The sequence below is a fragment of the Thunnus thynnus genome, chromosome 3 (assembly GCF_963924715.1).
Source record: "Thunnus thynnus chromosome 3, fThuThy2.1, whole genome shotgun sequence".
Taxonomy (NCBI): Eukaryota; Metazoa; Chordata; class Actinopteri; order Scombriformes; family Scombridae; genus Thunnus; species Thunnus thynnus.
In genome coordinates, this window is record NC_089519.1 from 28,946,794 (window position 1) to 28,964,600 (window position 17,807).

Sequence of the window (17,807 nt, forward strand, 5' to 3'; positions counted from 1 at the left end):
TCCCTAGCTCCACCGTCTCAGAGGATTTTATATTGTTTTCAATTATTTTTAGGTTTTGGACTGTTAACTTAAATTTTAAGAAACTGTATTGCATTTTTCACATTTTTTTAACGACTGATCAATTAATCAAGTGAATAATCAACTGATAAAACAACAAGATAAATAACCTTTAGTTGCAGTCTGATGGTTGTGCCTTCGTCGGCTGCTGGGCAATAACATTAAATCATTATATATTTAATGCAATATTTATTGTCTTTCAGTGGCATTATATCTTAATGATATGATTGTTGTGATATTGTTTTTTTTTTGTAATTTCAAGCACATTATAGCAACAAAATCTGAAATGTTGAAAAATCTAACAAAATTGAAAACTGCCTCCAAAAAAAAAAAAAAAAATACAAAAAATTACAATAAGTGGACCTTATGCTAAGATTTTTTGACAAAATAATTCAATATTGTTTTACACACGTTAAGAGTTTTGTCTGAAGTAAAGCTTGTCTGAACCCAACTCATCACACAGAACATCAGTTTGATTATTTTACATGACTTTTTAATACATTTAACATGCATGATATCATTATCAGAAAAAAACATTGCTAAATATATTATTATCAATATCACAATATTAGTTGCAACCATATTGTTTTGTCCTAAATCCCTGTAACATAAGATGTGCATTAAGCTAATGCTAGCACCAGCATCTTAGGAGAGGACACTAACTTTCCCAGTAAACTAGTGAACATGCAGATCTTTCACATGTAACATTTAACATGTTTAAGTGAATTTTTTACCTACTGGTTGAAGTCAGGGAACCGCCAAGGTTATTCTTTCATCTTTTAAAGACTAGAAGTTTATGCCGCACTGTTCCCATCAAATTGACCGTTAGCTATGCCACGCCCCTTAGTTACTGTTGCTAGGCTTGCCAGGCTCATATGCAGTTAAAAATGATAATGGGTAGTTTACTGTTAAAATTTTGTTTAAAATTTTTAGAATTATGAGTCCTTAATTTTAGACAGGGGTAGACAAATAGATGCTAATCATTTCTAGCTAGCCACTGTTAATTTGTTGGCTAAAGTGACAATTTTATTAACTGTAGGTTAGCTAGTTAGCTTAAGACAGGGATTAGAGTGATGCTTTATTGTTTGTATCTTCAAATAGTATGCCTCACTTTTAACACTAGAAGAGCAAAAGCTTTTAGTATGAGGAGGACTAATATAACTACCTTTCATTTTTATATTTTCCCTGTGGGGATTGTCTTCTATTTTTCATACATAGACTGAAAAGGATAAAATTGAGTACTGCTGCAACAATTAATTGATTAGATGCCAATTATTAACTATTTTGATAATTGATTAATAGTTTTGAATCATTTTTTACAAAAGAAATGTCCAAAAGCCTCTCAAATGTGAACATTTTCTTGTTTCTTTAGTCATCTGTGACAGTAAACTGAATATCTCTGAGTTGTGGACAAAACAAGACATTTGAAGACGTCACTTGGGCTTTGAGAAACCGTGATCGTCTTTTTTCACCATTTTCTGACATTTTATGGACCAAACAACTGATCGATTGATCGAGAAAGTAATCAAAAGATTAATTGACAATGAAAATCATTGTTAGTTGTTGCTCTAAAACTGAGTGATGTAGAACTTCCTCATGAAAGGTATAAGGTTAGCTGAAAGAGTAAAAATATGCTTGCTCCCACTCTGGGTGTAGTTAAAAATGATGGGACTGACTTTCATGTCATTCTATCTATATTTCATGGCTGAAAATTAGCGGCTAAACAATCCAGGATCAGCTGTGTTCATCTGCTCCCCCTCATTAAAGTTTTAGTATCATTGGAAATGTCCCTGTTAGATGTACTGCAGATGTCACGGCAGACAGCAGAACAGAGAGAGAGAGATATAAGGGTCACCAAATAGGGTGAATGAAGGAAGAGTGAGGCAGGGAGAGAGAAGTATTAATGATGTATGCTCAAGCTGCAGCGCACAATGAATACAGAATACTTGCACACTTCACACACACACACACACAAACACACACACACACAGCCCCATACAATTCTACTTTGTGGAAACTAATGACAAACCTGGCTTCATGCCAACCAAAAGTCAGTCCTTTGCCCAAAATCTGGAGATCCTCTTTGACTCAATTTTTTTTTTTAATAATACCAATATCAAAAAGATCTCTGGTGCTGGTGACCTGGAAAAAAAGTTATTCATAGCTTAAATTAAACCTATCCTGACAATTTTAACTCCCCATATTGTACAAAAGCACTTTGGAGTTGGTTCAAAAAAGCAGTTGCTGGGCTTTTAGCTGAAAGTAAGAGCACATTGCAACCATTTTTTATCATCCCGCCACTGGCTTCCAGATGCTTTAAAAATATCATTTAAGATTAACTGATCAATTACAAGGCATTAAATGGATTGGCCCTAACCTTTTCCTGACCTTCAAGGATAAGGGTGCTTAAGAAGCCATCTGGTGCGGTCATATATCACTCTACTTACATCTTTTAAAAAATGCTTTTAATTGACATGCATTAATATGTGGTCATCAATCACCCTGTAACCATGTTAAGAATAGTGTAATTTAAATATTTGTAAAAACAGATCAAAGTGCAGACCTAACAAGACTAGAGTCTAGTGCCATACCAGCTCTGTGAGGCTGTAATGCGCAAAGTGGTGCTTTGAAGTAAATGCTAATGCCAGCATACTTACATGCTCACAATGACAACAACAATCACCATCTTCGTTTAGCGTGTGTAGGGTTACAACTAACAGTTATTTTCATTATGGATTAATCTGCTCATCTTTTTTTTGTGTATAAAATGTCAGAAAATAGACAAAATGTCTGATATGATTTCCCAGATTCTTCAGATGTCTTGTTTTGTCTGACCAACAGTCCAAACTCCAAAGATAATCATTTTTACAAAGAAAAGCATTACATTGTCACATTTGAAAAACTGAAACCAGGACATTTTTGGCATTTTTGTAAAAAAAAAACCAAACAAACAAACAGATTCTTCGATTATCAAAATTACATAATTGATGGTGCTAGATGAAAAGTCAGGGAATCACCAGAGTCAGTAGGATTCATCCTCTGAGGGGCATGAATGTTTCAGTCTAGTTGATGTTGAGATATTTCATTGGGTAAGTGATATTTAGACTTGCTGGTGGTGCTATATAAAAAGTCAGGGTATCACCAAAGTCATCAGGATTCATCCTCTGGACACCTTTGATACCTGTACCAATGGAATTCCAATTTCATGGAAATACAGCCAAGATATTGAGACATTTCACTAAAAAACAAAGTCAGTCTCATGGTGGCGCTAGAGGAAAAGTCAGGGGAATACAGTATGTAGAATCAGTGAGCTTCATCCTCTGGGGACACTGAAAATTTGAACCAAATTTCATGGCAGTCCATCCAATAATGGTTAAGATATTTCAGTCTGTAGCAAAGTGGTGGACCGAGTGAGCAAACGACCAACATTCCCATCCAAACAGCGAAAGAAAGCTAATAAATAGAGCACACTCCCTGGGTGGAGAGCGTTAGCAGCTGTGTCTGTCTGCTCCTCAAACCTCTTTGTTGGCTTTGCTCAACAAATGCATTCAATAATACTAAATCTCATCATATTAACTTAAATGTACATTATGTACTTTTATTAAAATATGTTACTCAGTCACTTGCCAATACAAATATGCATAGAAAGACCTTGAGGCAATCACATACCACAGTTTGGTTTATGTTGAAAAAATATAAAACACAGCTTCACAATATAAAAAAAATGCACTGCCCCAGTTCCCTTTTACAAAGAAATGCACTCTGCAAGGAGCTACATAATAGCACCGTGATGAATTACACTCCAATATACATCACATAACAGATAATTATAACAACAAAATGACAACAACAAACAAAAAAGTTAACAACACAACAAAATGAGGTTTGATGATAACACAGAACAACATGTTGCTGAAATATGGTGTATTTCTTAAGATAATTCACTTGTGTGTGATTATGTAAAAATGTGAACTAAGTGCATAGATCAACAAATGTGTAACCAGACATGGATGCTACCACTCACTCCTTCAAAGAGGAATGACAGAAAGAAAAAAACATGTGTAACTGAGGATATGGTTGACAGTCAATACATTTATGCACTGCTCTTGAAAACACAGTATGAATGTCAGTGGTGAGAGGTGAATGTACCAGACAGTCTGAGTGAATCAATGTGTGTATGAAAGAATCAATGTTTAGATGAAGGAACACTGTTGTAGGTAAATCGACTTATAAATATGTGGCACCAGGTAAGTCTTGAATGTAGTTTTCTCCCTGCATGTTAAAAGTGTCCGTGGCTCTTTTTCCTATTAAATTACTCCTGTTGTTGGCTCCCATGGTTTGATTAACCGTTGTAGCAGACCGGGCCAACTTGGAAACCAAATTTCTGGTTCCCCTTTCCAAAATCGGATACAGCCACGTCAATGATGGGGAGCGTGGTGGACAGCGGAGCATCAAACTCCAACACCGTCCTCTCCTGCCCTGAGCGTGTCTACAGCAGAGAAACACAATTGAACAATCAAAAAAGACAAACAAAGGCGTGTGTATGTTCACACTCAGACATATATCCGTGTCACTCACCTGACACCCGTCGTACAGTGCACTAATGTAATGTGTGTTCTCGTGTGTCAGCTCCTCCCCGTTGCTGCCTCTGAAGCGCAGCGCGTGTTCGTGGCTGAATGTGGCAGCGTGCAGCCAGGCGGCGGAGTTGAGGCAGTGGTAGGTGAAGGTCTGCTTGGCTGTCGCGCTCAGCAGCTTCAGGAAGGTCAGCTGGACAATGTGGATTGGAACGCCGTCCGACCCAGAGTAGGAAAACTGGAGGGGAACATACACACATACACGATAGTATAATGTCAAGTCCAAATTCAGTAAACAAGATTAAAAAAGTTAAAAAAAGATATTTATTTATATTAAAACATGCAAGATTCAATCGGCCCCACTGACTACAAATAATGGTAAACAGAGGAAAAATCTCCCACAATTGCAACAAGGGTTTCAATGTAGCCCAGAATGGACCAGCACCTTTCTTCCTTCAGGCTTTGCTGGAGCAACACCCTTCCAATCTAACCTTGCCTGGAGCGTCTTTATAACATGTTTCCTGTTCTGGAGGCACCTGCCAACCCTTTGTTTTGTTGTTTTGTTTTACATAATAAGTAGTACTTAATTATTATTTTAATTTGTGTCCCTCAGCTAACCAGTAACACTTCTTTCTCTCGCTTTAAAAAAATCTATTTATTTAGCAGTGGAGCAACAAGGATGAGAACCCTCACCCGCTTCCTACTCTTACATCACCTGTGTGTCCCGCGTTCTTCATTAAGTACTGTATGGCTTTCACGTGGATCTCAAATTTTGGTAATTTCACAAAAGTTTCACAAATGTTTGTCACTTGTTAACTACAGATAAATTTGTGAGTCTGAAGAAGTAAGGTGTTTCTTTTGACTAGTTAAACGTGTCCAAATTAACTCGAGAGGAGAACATCTCATGTTGCAAGTCGCTGCCTGTATTTTGCAAATTTGGTGAAACAAGCCTGTGTTCTACAACAGGGGGAGGTCTGTCTTTCCCAATGTGGAAATCTGCATGAGGAAATTAGCTGAGGATTGTGAGTAAATCAGAAAATGAGTCCCTGTAGCAGCTCCTGTACATCATCACTGACATGATCTGATTGCCACCAAATGTCTGTCTAGGTCTGTCATAATCATAAAAACTGAACAGCACTTTAAAAAACTCTGGATAGAAGCATCTGCCAAATGTTGTAAATGCTGCTTTGAAAACTCACACTATAAAGTGAAGAGCGCTTTTTTGATAATTCTACTCCTAATAGATAATTAAACTCCTAACTGTAATTAAGTTTTTTCACATATTAAGTCCTTTTTCATGAAGTATAAAAACACACTTACACATACTGAGAATCACACTATACCTGTTTTCCTTTCCTGAATTTACTGTACCAGGTGCCAGATTTTTCCCCTTTCCAGGCTGCTAGCTTCACCTGATGGCAAACAAACATGAATATCAGTGACACATTCATTGAATCAACACAAAGACGATGATTAAATAATGTTTAGTCTCTTTCTGAGAAATCATTGTAGCTTTTGGCAAAGGCTCCTGTTGGATTTGAACAGTTTATCAGATGGTCAACAATTGTGTGTGTATCTGTGTGTACGTGTGTGTAAGTGTGTGTGTGTGGGCACGTATACTAACCGACTGGAACTTCTTGTCAGGGGACAGACACGTCTCTCCCTGTGCTGTGAAGTTACAAAACACCTTGAAGGAGTCTCTATGGCAACCCTGGTTGGGATCTATCCAATATTCACCTAGAGAGAGAGAGAGAAAGGAGAGGAGGGCAGAAGGGTCAAAAAACTCAAGGTTAAAAACACAGTCGACACCAAACACAACATACAAAGAAAAATCAAACAGATGCAGATATTAAAAGGAGAAGCAGACAGCTGGGAAGAGAGAGACGGGGAGAAAAAATGAATAATGCAGGCAGACAGCTAACAGATGGCCAGAGTCACAAGCTGATAAAGTACCGTTGGGGAGCTCTGGGTGGAGGAGCCAGAGCTCCTTGCAGGTGCGGGCGGGGCTGTGGTATGTTCCAAGCGGGTTACGCAGACCCTCCACCTCTACTTTCATAGAGGACAGAGATGCAAACACCTCCTCCATGCCTTGGCCCTCTTTCTCCTTCATCCATCCGTCCTGCTCCGCCTGATCCCCCTGCATCCATTCCTCCTCTCCTCCATCTATCGCCTCCTCCTCCTCTTCTTCAAGTGCAGCACCATCCACCAAGTTGTGGTTTCTCCTTCTTCGTCCTCGCTCTGGCAGAGGGGACATCCCAACCGCTGCTGATCCCTGAGGAAAGGAGAGGAGAGGAGAGGAGAGGAGAGGAGAGGAGAGGAGAGGAGAGGAGAGGAGAGGAGAGGAGAGGAGAGGAGAGGAGAGGAGGAAAAGTGAAGGGAAGGAAGAGCAGACAGATACAGGTGGTTGAAAAGGTGAGAAAGGGAGAGGTGAAGTCAAACCGACAAAACACAGATGATGATGTTATGGCTTTTAGAGAGTAAATAGTGATTGTATAGCGGTTGAATGTTTTATATTTCAGTATGCAGAACTCACTGGTGGTCCTGGAGGTCCTGCAGGTCCAATGTCTCCTCTGGGACCAATTGGACCCTACATACAAACAGACAGAGCGCAAGATGATCAGTTAAGGGTTGTAGTGGAGAGGTATGCAGCGCCAATGTGATAGCACTGCATGATTCAAATCAATAAAACAGTGAACATCACAGTTACCTGGTTTCCTTTAGAACCCTTTGAACCCATAGCACCCTGTGAGAGAGGAAACAGAGAGAGGATGAAAGATGTCCAAGTAATCTTCATGTTAACAGTGGTGTCATGTGTTTGTTCTACATCTAATACAAGGACTATCCTTTATACTTACAGATAGACCGGTGGGGCCAGGGGGGCCGGAAGGACCTGCTGGGCCAACTGGACCCTGAATATTAAATGCAAAAGACACAAAACTGTCAGATGAAGAGAACATCTGCTGGAAGTAACACGGCATTAGTTGTTAGAATGAGATGGTGAAGATATGATGATGACAGCATTATTCAATATTTTCTTAATATCAACAGATGACCGAGAGCAAGACAAACAATATGTGTGTTAATGCGTCTCTCAAAACTTTCCAACTTCTTTTCCCTGCAAGTGGCATTCAGCCCCAACACCTAAGGCAATACATGTTGGAAAGATAAATTTATTGTTGTTTTCAACCATTTCATGGGATTTTATGACAGAAAATAAGGAATACTGCCAACCTTATCCTTTAAAGATGTGCATGCATGGTTTTAATTAACCTGCAAGACCCCCCCCAAAAAAAACAACAATCTACCACTTGTACATTATGCATAATGTGCACATGTCTCAAAGTTATTGTAACTTTTTGTAAAGTATCTGAAGCCTTTGATGGGTTGATACTAAGGTGGGATCATTCCCAATTTATATAATCTCAGTAGCCTTATGATGGAATACTTGGCACCATGTTTATCGCGTGTCAAGCTGCTGTGCTTGTTTTTAGTAACTTATTGATCTGAAATTTGTTGAAATATGCATTATATAAACACAAAGTTTCGGTATGCTCTATTAATTATTACTTATTACCTTAATAAAGTCTAATTACAATCTACATGTCAGCATCTGTAAAAGCTTTAACAAATTGTCAGTTGTCTGTTAGCTAAACCATGCTGGTCAGTTAGCCCAGCCACCTGCATATACTGTAGTCAGAGCTGGAAGAGCCTCTTATAACACCCCCCTGTACAAGGACTGAGGGATCAGAACTGACACTATGTGTAGATATTGTCCAACCCAAAGAAGATAACATTAGGTCTGGAAACAGCTAAATGATATCAAACATGCTAATTATAAGGTTCTATGAAATTGAAGACATAAAGACAAATTGCCTTTTTTAAATTGCTGTAAAATTATTTTATTTTTGCAAGAATTACTGCCCATGAGCCAATTTTGTATTTATGCTCTGTTTACATTAATGTAGTTAAAGTGGCAATCTCGAAGATCTCCGGGGATTTTCATTAAATAAATGTCTGTTAAGTCACTGTCTATCACCGAATAAGGTAAAACAATGGTGATTGAGCCTCTAGCACACTGATGAAAGCCCTTGTATTTGCAGTATTATTAAAGAGTGTGATTATTACAAACCGGGTGTCGGTGGTGACTTTCCTGCCATGCATTCAAATCAGCGGATCTGATGAAACAAACTCGCTCTTCATTTGCTTGTGTGTGAATTGGCTTATTTTTTTAAAAGCTTACTCTTATTGACTTTTACTCACAAAGCTTTTATTGCATGTACAGTAACTGTCTCTCTTGTGCTGCGCTGTGTGTGCAGCACACACACGGAGGGCTGAGCCCCAACCCTCTGTGCTCCTCAGAGCAGAGGAGAAGAGACAATGTAGCGCGGCCATAAATGACAACAAAACATAGTAGAGACTCTCACACTGAGCTGAAATGAAACGGGTGCACATACATTAGGTAAATAACAAAATAAACAGTCTCTGCTGCGTTTTGCTGTCATTTACGGTCACACTATATCCTCTCTATACTGCTCTCTTGTGTTTCAGTTCCTGCATACACAGCAGAGCAAAGGACAGTGAACCAGGTGAAGTACTCGAGTTGACAACAACTACACTTTTTACATTACTGTAAGTGCAATAAAAGGTTTGTGAGTAAAAAGCCAACAAGAGTAATTTGTTAACGTTATCCGCGCAAAAGAACGACACACCTGCAATTACCAATTATCGCCATATGGTGTCGCCAAAGAGAGTAAAACAGAGATCTTCAAGATTGCCACTACTGTACGTAAAACATACTGAACCATGACTCTAAAACCGCAGTATGTAGCTAACTGTGAACTTTGCATACTGTTACACACCTAACGTAATGACGGAGTCCTCTTAAGCCCCATGGTTTGATTTTGTGTTTCCATGGTGCATCATATCATATTACCACGGACAACTAATGAGGAAATCTGGGAACAGGTTGCCTACTTTGCCTGGTTGGTTGTGCAGGCTTGTGTGCATGTGTGTGTGTATGTGTGTTTGTGCATGTATGTTTTCAGCACCTCATCTCCTTTTGGACCTGGTAGTCCCTGGTTTCCTGGAAGTCCTCTGTCGCCCTTCTCTCCGATGTCTCCCGGTGGCCCTATCAGACCTATCAGACCACCATGACCCTGCACAGGTGTCACAAATGAGATCAAACTCAAAGCTATGTCAACATCAGAGTGAGTGGTTATGTCTGTCTAGTATGAACGCACCTTGTCTCCTTTCTTGCCTGGGTCTCCCTTTAGTCCTGGTATTCCCGGTGGACCCTGAGAAAATGAGGATTATGACGAGGTCATACATAAATTCAAATGTGGCCAGTGCATAAAAAATCCAGCAATTTCCTGCTCTGACAGAGACATAATTTAGAGATGTTTATGCATTATGTTATATATATATTACGTAGAACTGATATTTGATGTATCATCTCACCATGGGACCTGGTGGTCCCGTCTGGCCAGGTGGTCCATTTAATCCCTGCTCACCCTAAGAGACAAACACAGAGACAGAATTTACTTTTTAAATTCCATCTTTTCATTTATGTTGCACTTCTATCAGTTAATTCTTCATTCTTGTTAAACTGTCTTACTGCAGGGCCTGGGATCCCTCTTAGACCCTGGAGGCCAGGCTTCCCAGGGTGTCCCTGGGCACCTACAGGCCCTGTCTTCCCTATGGGACCCTCCAATCCGGAAGCACCCTGAAATGGAAAGAAAACAGTGTGACCTTCAGAAGCTGAGAGCTTTCAGAAGTTATTATTCAAAGAGTTGTTTCTAACTCTCACCTTTGCGCCTTTCAGACCAGCCTTTCCTTCCTTCCCCGCTTTCCCCAAGTGGCCCTGAAGAACAGCATTTTAAAACATTTCAACCCAAATCTGTCATACAGATGCACTGATGCATAAACACACAATGTGAGAATCCACTGAAAAAACACCCCTACTTCATCCTAACAAGGGATGAGGTCTCAATATTGTTGTTAATTAAACAGGAATTATAAAATTCGGATTCTGAGTGCATCATAGCAACATGCAGGGACTGACACATGTACATAATAACACACATACCCTTCGCCCAGGAGCACCAGATGGTCCTGGTTCCCCTGCTGCTCCTGGTGGTCCCTAAAAATATCAAGCAACTGATTAAATTGTGAGCCAAGAATTATGATGAGAGCATCTTTAATGTTGAGTTTTATCAACGTCATTGGTGTCACAGTGTATGATGTGTGATGTAGAAGAGAGGAACTCACAGAGTTTCCAGGCTCTCCTGCATCTCCTTTAGACCCGGGCAGACCATCCACACCCTGATGATGAGGAGAGAAAAAATGGTGGGCAAAGGAAAACTAAACTTCTTTTGTACCAGAAAATAAAGTTGAAGAGGTCTATTAATGATGCATTAAATTTATTAAGCATGACATCAACTGGTATTGATATCGATGATTCTGGCCCTAATTTCTTTTATTGCGAAGCGGTCGCAGGAAATGTAACATATTTGTCACCAATGTTAGAAAAATACAAAGATTGTTCATCATAAATACATCAACCAAGAAAGAAAAACATAATTTTCTGCACTTTTTCACAATTTTACATATTGCAATGTAACGGAACAAGAGCTGTTTGATGAGGAGTGGCAGGCGACAGGTTGCACATCTCCAATAACATGACACACCAGATGGTTTGTTACACAGAACCATCTGAGAAGTCGTCCTTGCTAACTGTTTGGAAAAGGGCAGGGACTTTAAAAAAATACAATAAACCATCTGTCTATCACAGTCTCACCTTGTGAGGCAGCTTGATTCGTGAGATCAAGAGATCACTTAAGAATCCTCATAGGATGCTGATTGGTCCGAACCACCGGTGGTTCAGACACAAGTGCATAACTTAAAGCCTCATTGTCTCATTGTATCAAATGTTGATACAATGAGACAACAAACCCAACATGTTACTTCAAATCAGCAGAAAATCCGTATAGTATAAAATATGTGTAGGATTTAGTGGCATCTAGTGGTGAGGTTGCAGATTGCAACCAACTGAATACCCCTCCCCTCAACCCCTGGTCCTCTCTAAAGCCAGTGTTTGGTTTGTCCATCCTGGGCTACTGTAGAAACATGGCGGTGCAACATGGTGGGCTCCGTGGAAGGGGACCTGCTCACTATGTAGATATAAAGGGCTCATTCTAAGGTAACTAAAATGCAACAATTCTTATTTTCATAGGATTATAAGCTAATTAAAACATACTTATGAATATTATATTCCGTTTCTGTCAAGTCTGTTCCGCTAGATGCCACTAAACTCTTTCTTAAAACATCCTACTTTAACTCTGAGAGGCAAAGCACCAGCTATTAAATGAGCACAAGAGAATGTTAAATGTCAGGTTCTGTGTATTTATCTTTGATTTATGTAACTGCATATTCCATCTTCACTCCTATCATTGTTTCTAATAAGTCTTCTTTACTAATTTTTGTTTGACTATGTTTATATTACACAGGAAATTGTTCCTGTAAATACAATACAGGTCAAAATAACACAATGCATGACATCCTTAGACCAAGAAAAATCACACGCTCTATCTCCTTGATCTCTTTGTTCAGCCTCTCCTCTGGTAATTGGCAAGACATTTCCACAACTGCCAAAGGTATTTGAATTAGAGATGAAAATGATGAGGAAGGTAGTAGAAAGGCACGCTTACATTGGGTCCAGCCTCTCCTTGCTGTCCAAGGTCCCCAGTGAGACCTATAGGACCCTGTGGAGAGACAGAGAGAGTGAGCTTGTATAGTCCTGTATTCTAATGTATTTTGAATCATATACTACTGTACTGTGCGCTACGTAAAAACATGATAAGGTACCACATACTGTATTTCAGTGCATATTGTACAGTATCATAGAAATTCATATTGTATTAGAGTGCAGTACAGTATTGAAGAGTATTATGGTTTTTAGTATGAGTGTTTCTGATGCTCCTCACAGAGTTGCCCTTGGCTCCATCCTCCCCTGGGGCACCCCTAGCTCCTGGAGGACCAGCAGCTCCTGAAGGGCCCGTGTCTCCCTTCTCCCCCTGGTCGCCCTTGTCTCCCTAAAGCAGCAACAGATCAGAGTGAAACATAAAGAACAGTGAGGAAGTGAAGAACAAGAGAAGCTTAAAAATGGAAGATGGTGGGAGCAAGTCTGAGGATATCTTCGATTAAGGTGCGCCCAAAAATAGAAAACAGACAAACTTACTAGCTTTCCTGGAAAACCGACTAATCCAGGGTCACCAGACTCGCCATCCTCCCCCTAAAAGAGAAGGAAATTATGTGTCAGAAGTACAGAAAGAGATAAAATATTTAAGAACACATCTAAAAAGTGTTATTATTGGTTTATTTACCTTCTCACCGACAACACCAGGCTGTCCTATCATCCCTGGTCGACCTGTCTGCCCCTGCGCAGCAAAGAAGAGATCACAGTATTACCTCAGAATATCAAAACAGATGCTCGACTGAATGAGGAGGCATAAATATGTCTGTGGAACTTACCTGTCCCCCAATAGGTCCTTGAGAACCAGTCGGGCCTTGTTGCCCAGGTGGACCCTAAAACCAGGTATGTGATGTAAGACATCAATTTATTAATTTGTGTAACTGAAGGAAAAATGTGATGTAAATAAATCTTTAAACAGGACATGAGCTCACCATTAGTCCCACGTGTCCACTCTCACCCTTTTCTCCTGGTAGGCCGGGCATGCCCTTGGAAAAGTCAACACACATGCGGGATTAGAGGATTAGAGTGTACAACACAATGTTCTCCCTTCCTTTTCACTTCAATGATCTGCAACCTGACTGGTGTCCAAATCTCACCTGTAATCCTATTGGTCCCCTGGCACCCTTGAAGCCACGTAGTCCCTCATCTCCTTTTGGACCGTACATGCCCTGCTGGCCTGGGGGGCCCAGCAATCCATCTGCACCCTACAACACAGTAGAGGAGGATGAAAAGACAAAGAGTGAGAGATTCTTTGTAATTTTAAAATGATTTAAGGTCACATGAAATGATATCTTTACTTAATGGTCTGTTAATTCCTGGGGTTTGTGGGAGCTGACCATGACCATCCCCAGTTCAAGTCCAGCCGCAGACCTTTGTTTACATGTCGTTCCTAATCTCTCTTTACCCTTGTTTCATCCCTCAACTGTCAAATATCTAATAAATTGCCCCAAAAATACTTAAAAAAAGACATTGGGCCTCATGCATGAACCACTTGTACGAAAAGATTTGCTCTTAAATTGCATGTATAATGTTTTTGTTGGGTGAAGACACCTGTTTGACCGTTTGAAGGCCTTAAGGAAATGAAATGACATATTTTTGACAGAAAAATGATGATGACATGATGATGCAGACTTTTTTGATTAAACCTAGTTGGGAAGCATAAGGTCACATTATACTACTGTCCTGCTGCATCAAGTTGCTTCCTCTCCCATTCATTTCATTTGAATCTCACATAACTGCCACAGTTGCGTGCCAATGTTTTCCTCTGTTCAACAAATTTGAATATTTCGAAATACTGAGGCACTAGTTCAGTTCAGTTCAGATCTTTATTGCCCCTCGAGGGGAAATTTGATTTGCAGTGGAGGGCAACAACACAAACACATCATACAAGAGGACATGGGACATTAATCACAACAGTTACAGAAAACAACCAAAAAAAAGTATCTATTCCTTAAAACTATCAAACCACTATGTTTGGAAATCAAGAAGTCATTATTCTAGCAACGTGCCATCACAATATCACCAGACTACAAAAAGCAGCATAACAGTTATACACCGTTTAGAGATTGTGACTATTCTGTTCAGTGTTTATTTAATACCCACATGGGAACCATGATTTCACTTCCTTTTTTGGGACTGAGTGCATTTTTGTTGAACAGAAGGCTAATATGACCGAACATTTGGATGTACAGTGTTCCAGGAAGTTACTGTTTTACAGGAAGTTCAAGTACCCATGGGATCTTTAAATGCATGTATACAAAAGATTACTAATATCCAATGCATTCTAGGTTTTTTTTTTCATTTTTGGGGTATTTTATGCCTTTATTTGTGAGCCACTGTAGAGTGATAAGAGGAAATTAGGGGAAAGAGAGAAAGGAATGAAATGTGAACTGCGGATGTTCATGTTTGCCACGTTAACCTCTAAGCCACCAGTACTTCTCAAAGTTAAAGTTAAGTTAAATTCATAGCATAAAGTCCTAGTGCATAATTCAAGACTGTATACTCAAAAAATACATGGCAAAGTAAAAAAACAGAATTTTTACTTTTGGGATTTAGAAGTTTCTCATGATATTTGTGCTATAGTGTGATTTGAGGTCTTTCAGTCCTCAAGACACTGAACAAAAATAAACAGAATACAAAGAGCTGACTCACCGGAAGTCCTGGCTGACCGACAGGCCCTTGAGTGCCAGTTGGACCTGGGGGGCCCTGCGGAGAGAGAAAGAGAGAGAGAGAGAGATTGAGACATGATCAGAGCTGCTCTGGTTATGGAGCACTGGCCATGTTGATGTACTTCTCCAGCTCCAGACTCACTGCTTCCCCTTTGTCTCCTTTGCTGCCTTTCTGCCCAGGTCCTCCTTGCTCTCCCTGCAGACAAACGCACACAGAGAGGACAAACAATTTATCGCCACAGTACAAATGCCCACTCATACCCAGCCTCTCTGACTCACAGACACACACAGATTACCTTGTCCCCGTCATCTCCTGGAGGTCCCGCAGGGCCCGTAGCCCCAGGCATGCCTCCAGGTCCCTGCTCTCCATCCTGACCTGCAGGTCCAATTGGACCCTTATCTCCCTGGAACACACACACACATTTAACACCTGTCAGTGTGTGCACAACCTACTGACACAAACACAACAAAAATCTAAAGAAAATAACTTAACATGGTTTTCTTTCCATCTGTACTTGCTTTTAATGGAATAATAAAGGGATGTCAATGTATTCTGATGTCACAGAAAATGAATCAAGTCTAATGGAAAGCAGACAAACTGCCAAGAAACAAAGAAATATGAGCTAGATGTAATTACAGGCTCGCCCTTCTCTCCCATCGGTCCCGGTCCTCCAATCAATCCAGCCCGCCCAGGCTGTCCAATGGCACCAGCCGATCCTGGAGGACCTCTCTCACCTGTCGGCCCCTACAAACAGGAAGTATACCCTATTAAACTTCTTAACAAATAAAAGTACTGAGGCAGTGAAGATTAAATATGGATGCATTAAAATTGCTGGAATCATTATAGTGTCTAACGCTGGTTTCAATTTTAAGATCAATCAGAAAATGTTTTTGAAAAATGTAATTTTTTAATGTGGATTTCTTCAGAGGAAATTAGTTGATCATGGTTTAACTGGACTTGTTACAAAATTTATACACAGCTGTAGAAATATGCTTTCACTTCACAAATAAAAAACAGATTTTTGAAACATACTGGACATGAACTGCAGAAACAAAGGAGGTGTACTGTAACTCACTATGGCTCCTGGGGCTCCATTAGGTCCTGATCCACCTTTCAGACCAGGAGGTCCCTGCAAAGATCACACATAACTTGTGCTATCTTATATTATTGAGAATATTAAGAAGTCAAGTCATTTCTATGGAGTTTGGTGTTACCATAATTCCAGGCGCTCCTCTACTCCCTCTGAACCCTTTCAGTCCTGCAGGACCGTTCTTCCCAGATGTGCCGGGTAAACCTGGATCACCCTGAGGAGAAAAGAAAAACAAGATGTAAAATCAAAACACAAAAGATGACTTTGTGATGATGATGATCAGTGGAAACAGTGTGTGCAGACCCACCTTTCCACCTTCCTTCCCAGCAGATCCAGGTAAACCGTGCTCCCCAGGTCCACCTGGTGCCCCCGGGTGGCCTCGGTCCCCTGTTGGGCCAGGCTCACCTGATTTGCCCTGAAACACACACACAAGTGATCAGGTCAAATAGATCAATATAAATATGAAGAACAATGCAAGAGAAATATTACATTACAGAACATATTCACATGTTGTGCTCACCTGTGGCCCAACAACACCTGCAGGTCCTGGAGGTCCCGTCTTCCCTTGGAATCCCTGCAGGTACAGAGAGAAAATGTATGCTGAGGTGAGTGTGTTTGTTTAGTGAAGACCATTTCTCTAAGCAAAAACGCAGTAAGACACTGATGACATGAAAGGTCACTGAGGCAAATTAGTGATTTCAAGCTATATAAATACACTTGACTTGACTTGACCTCTTATGAATTATGAATTTCTCCTCACTCACCGGCTCTCCTCTTTGACCTGGGTGACCTGGAAGTCCATCCTTCCCAGCTTGACCCTACATAAACATACATGCATGCACACATGCACACACACACACACACACACACACGCCAAGATCAAAAGAGATATTAATGGGAGCTCAGGATAAAAACTGGCATTGAAAGCTCATGTTATGCCTGAGAAGTTAAAAATGAGGGAGCAAAAAAATGGCTGAATAATCACAAGTTTTTTTTGACATTTCACCCTGCTTTTTTCATTGAGCTGTCAAATATTCACACATGACTGCAGAAATTGTCCCCTGCAGGCCACTGTAGGTGATTCTCAACATATTATTACATTTTTTTCCAGTGGATTCACAGCCAGGAAAATGTAACAATGCTGTCCAGAAACTGACAAGGTGTGACAGTTGATGGAGCACAAAATGTCAGCAGCACAACAAAACATCACCAAGTTATCAACAATAATCAATATTTAATTTCCCTCTCACTCCGCCTTTTAGACATAGGGTCATGGACTTGTTACCTTCTCCGGAAAAGGAGAGAATCAAATACTCCCTCAGCGGTCAATATCATCTGTTCGCTAAGGTTTGAAATGTTTAAAAATGTAAGATTGTGTTTTCACTGTGAAGGCTTGTAGATGATGCTTTTGCAATGGTAACATTTTATATCCATGGATTTGATTTGTTTTTGTTTTGTTCCTTTCTTTACTGAGTTTATGGAAAAGTAATAATTTTGAAAAAGAAATCAATTGATCAATGGAAGATGGAATAGCTGATTTTCCAGCAGTGAGAAAGATGCATGATGTATTAAAAATATCTTACAATATCCTTATTTATCTGAAAAAATATCTTTAGTGGTACAATACAACTGTAATATTTTACATTTCAATGATTTTACTCAAAAA

The 17,807-nt window shown here is 40.0% G+C and overlaps 2 protein-coding genes and 1 long non-coding RNA gene across 8 annotated transcripts in view; 1 reads left to right on the plus strand and 2 right to left on the minus strand.

The window, feature by feature from the left end:
- LOC137180043 (noelin-2-like) overlaps positions 1-904 on the minus strand; it is a 35,316-nt gene extending 34,412 nt beyond the window's left edge. For 2 of the 5 annotated variants that reach the window (XM_067585216.1, XM_067585214.1), the window contains exon 1: positions 796-904. The gene's annotated coding sequence lies outside the window, so the exon portion shown is untranslated. Of the gene's footprint in view, positions 1-791 lie in introns of all 5 variants that reach the window. The other 3 variants (XM_067585215.1, XM_067585213.1, XM_067585217.1) reach the window with 2 other exon arrangements.
- Positions 905-2,069: 1,165 nt separating this feature from the next.
- Positions 2,070-17,807, minus strand: part of LOC137180045 (collagen alpha-1(XI) chain-like) — a 46,377-nt gene continuing 30,639 nt past the window's right edge. For both annotated transcript variants that reach the window (XM_067585221.1, XM_067585219.1), the window contains 31 exons: positions 16,906-16,959; positions 16,662-16,715; positions 16,449-16,556; positions 16,266-16,355; positions 16,127-16,180; positions 15,688-15,795; positions 15,347-15,454; positions 15,193-15,246; positions 15,034-15,087; positions 13,479-13,586; positions 13,314-13,367; positions 13,161-13,214; positions 13,013-13,066; positions 12,868-12,921; positions 12,614-12,721; positions 12,338-12,391; positions 10,899-10,952; positions 10,717-10,770; positions 10,438-10,491; positions 10,246-10,353; positions 10,089-10,142; positions 9,872-9,925; positions 9,680-9,787; positions 7,487-7,540; positions 7,339-7,374; positions 7,165-7,218; positions 6,585-6,903; positions 6,256-6,368; positions 5,975-6,043; positions 4,636-4,869; positions 2,070-4,546 (listed from right to left, as the gene is read on the minus strand). In XM_067585221.1, the coding sequence (XP_067441322.1) occupies positions 4,400-4,546; positions 4,636-4,869; positions 5,975-6,043; positions 6,256-6,368; positions 6,585-6,903; positions 7,165-7,218; positions 7,339-7,374; positions 7,487-7,540; positions 9,680-9,787; positions 9,872-9,925; positions 10,089-10,142; positions 10,246-10,353; positions 10,438-10,491; positions 10,717-10,770; positions 10,899-10,952; positions 12,338-12,391; positions 12,614-12,721; positions 12,868-12,921; positions 13,013-13,066; positions 13,161-13,214; positions 13,314-13,367; positions 13,479-13,586; positions 15,034-15,087; positions 15,193-15,246; positions 15,347-15,454; positions 15,688-15,795; positions 16,127-16,180; positions 16,266-16,355; positions 16,449-16,556; positions 16,662-16,715; positions 16,906-16,959 (2,682 nt within the window). In that variant the 3' untranslated portion in view covers positions 2,070-4,399. The remainder of the gene's footprint in view (positions 4,547-4,635; positions 4,870-5,974; positions 6,044-6,255; positions 6,369-6,584; positions 6,904-7,164; positions 7,219-7,338; positions 7,375-7,486; positions 7,541-9,679; positions 9,788-9,871; positions 9,926-10,088; positions 10,143-10,245; positions 10,354-10,437; positions 10,492-10,716; positions 10,771-10,898; positions 10,953-12,337; positions 12,392-12,613; positions 12,722-12,867; positions 12,922-13,012; positions 13,067-13,160; positions 13,215-13,313; positions 13,368-13,478; positions 13,587-15,033; positions 15,088-15,192; positions 15,247-15,346; positions 15,455-15,687; positions 15,796-16,126; positions 16,181-16,265; positions 16,356-16,448; positions 16,557-16,661; positions 16,716-16,905; positions 16,960-17,807) is intronic.
- On the plus strand, positions 12,738-13,472 carry LOC137180047 (uncharacterized). The gene is made up of 3 exons (XR_010927906.1): positions 12,738-12,834; positions 13,175-13,224; positions 13,356-13,472. It is a non-coding gene; the product is annotated as an uncharacterized lncRNA (long non-coding RNA).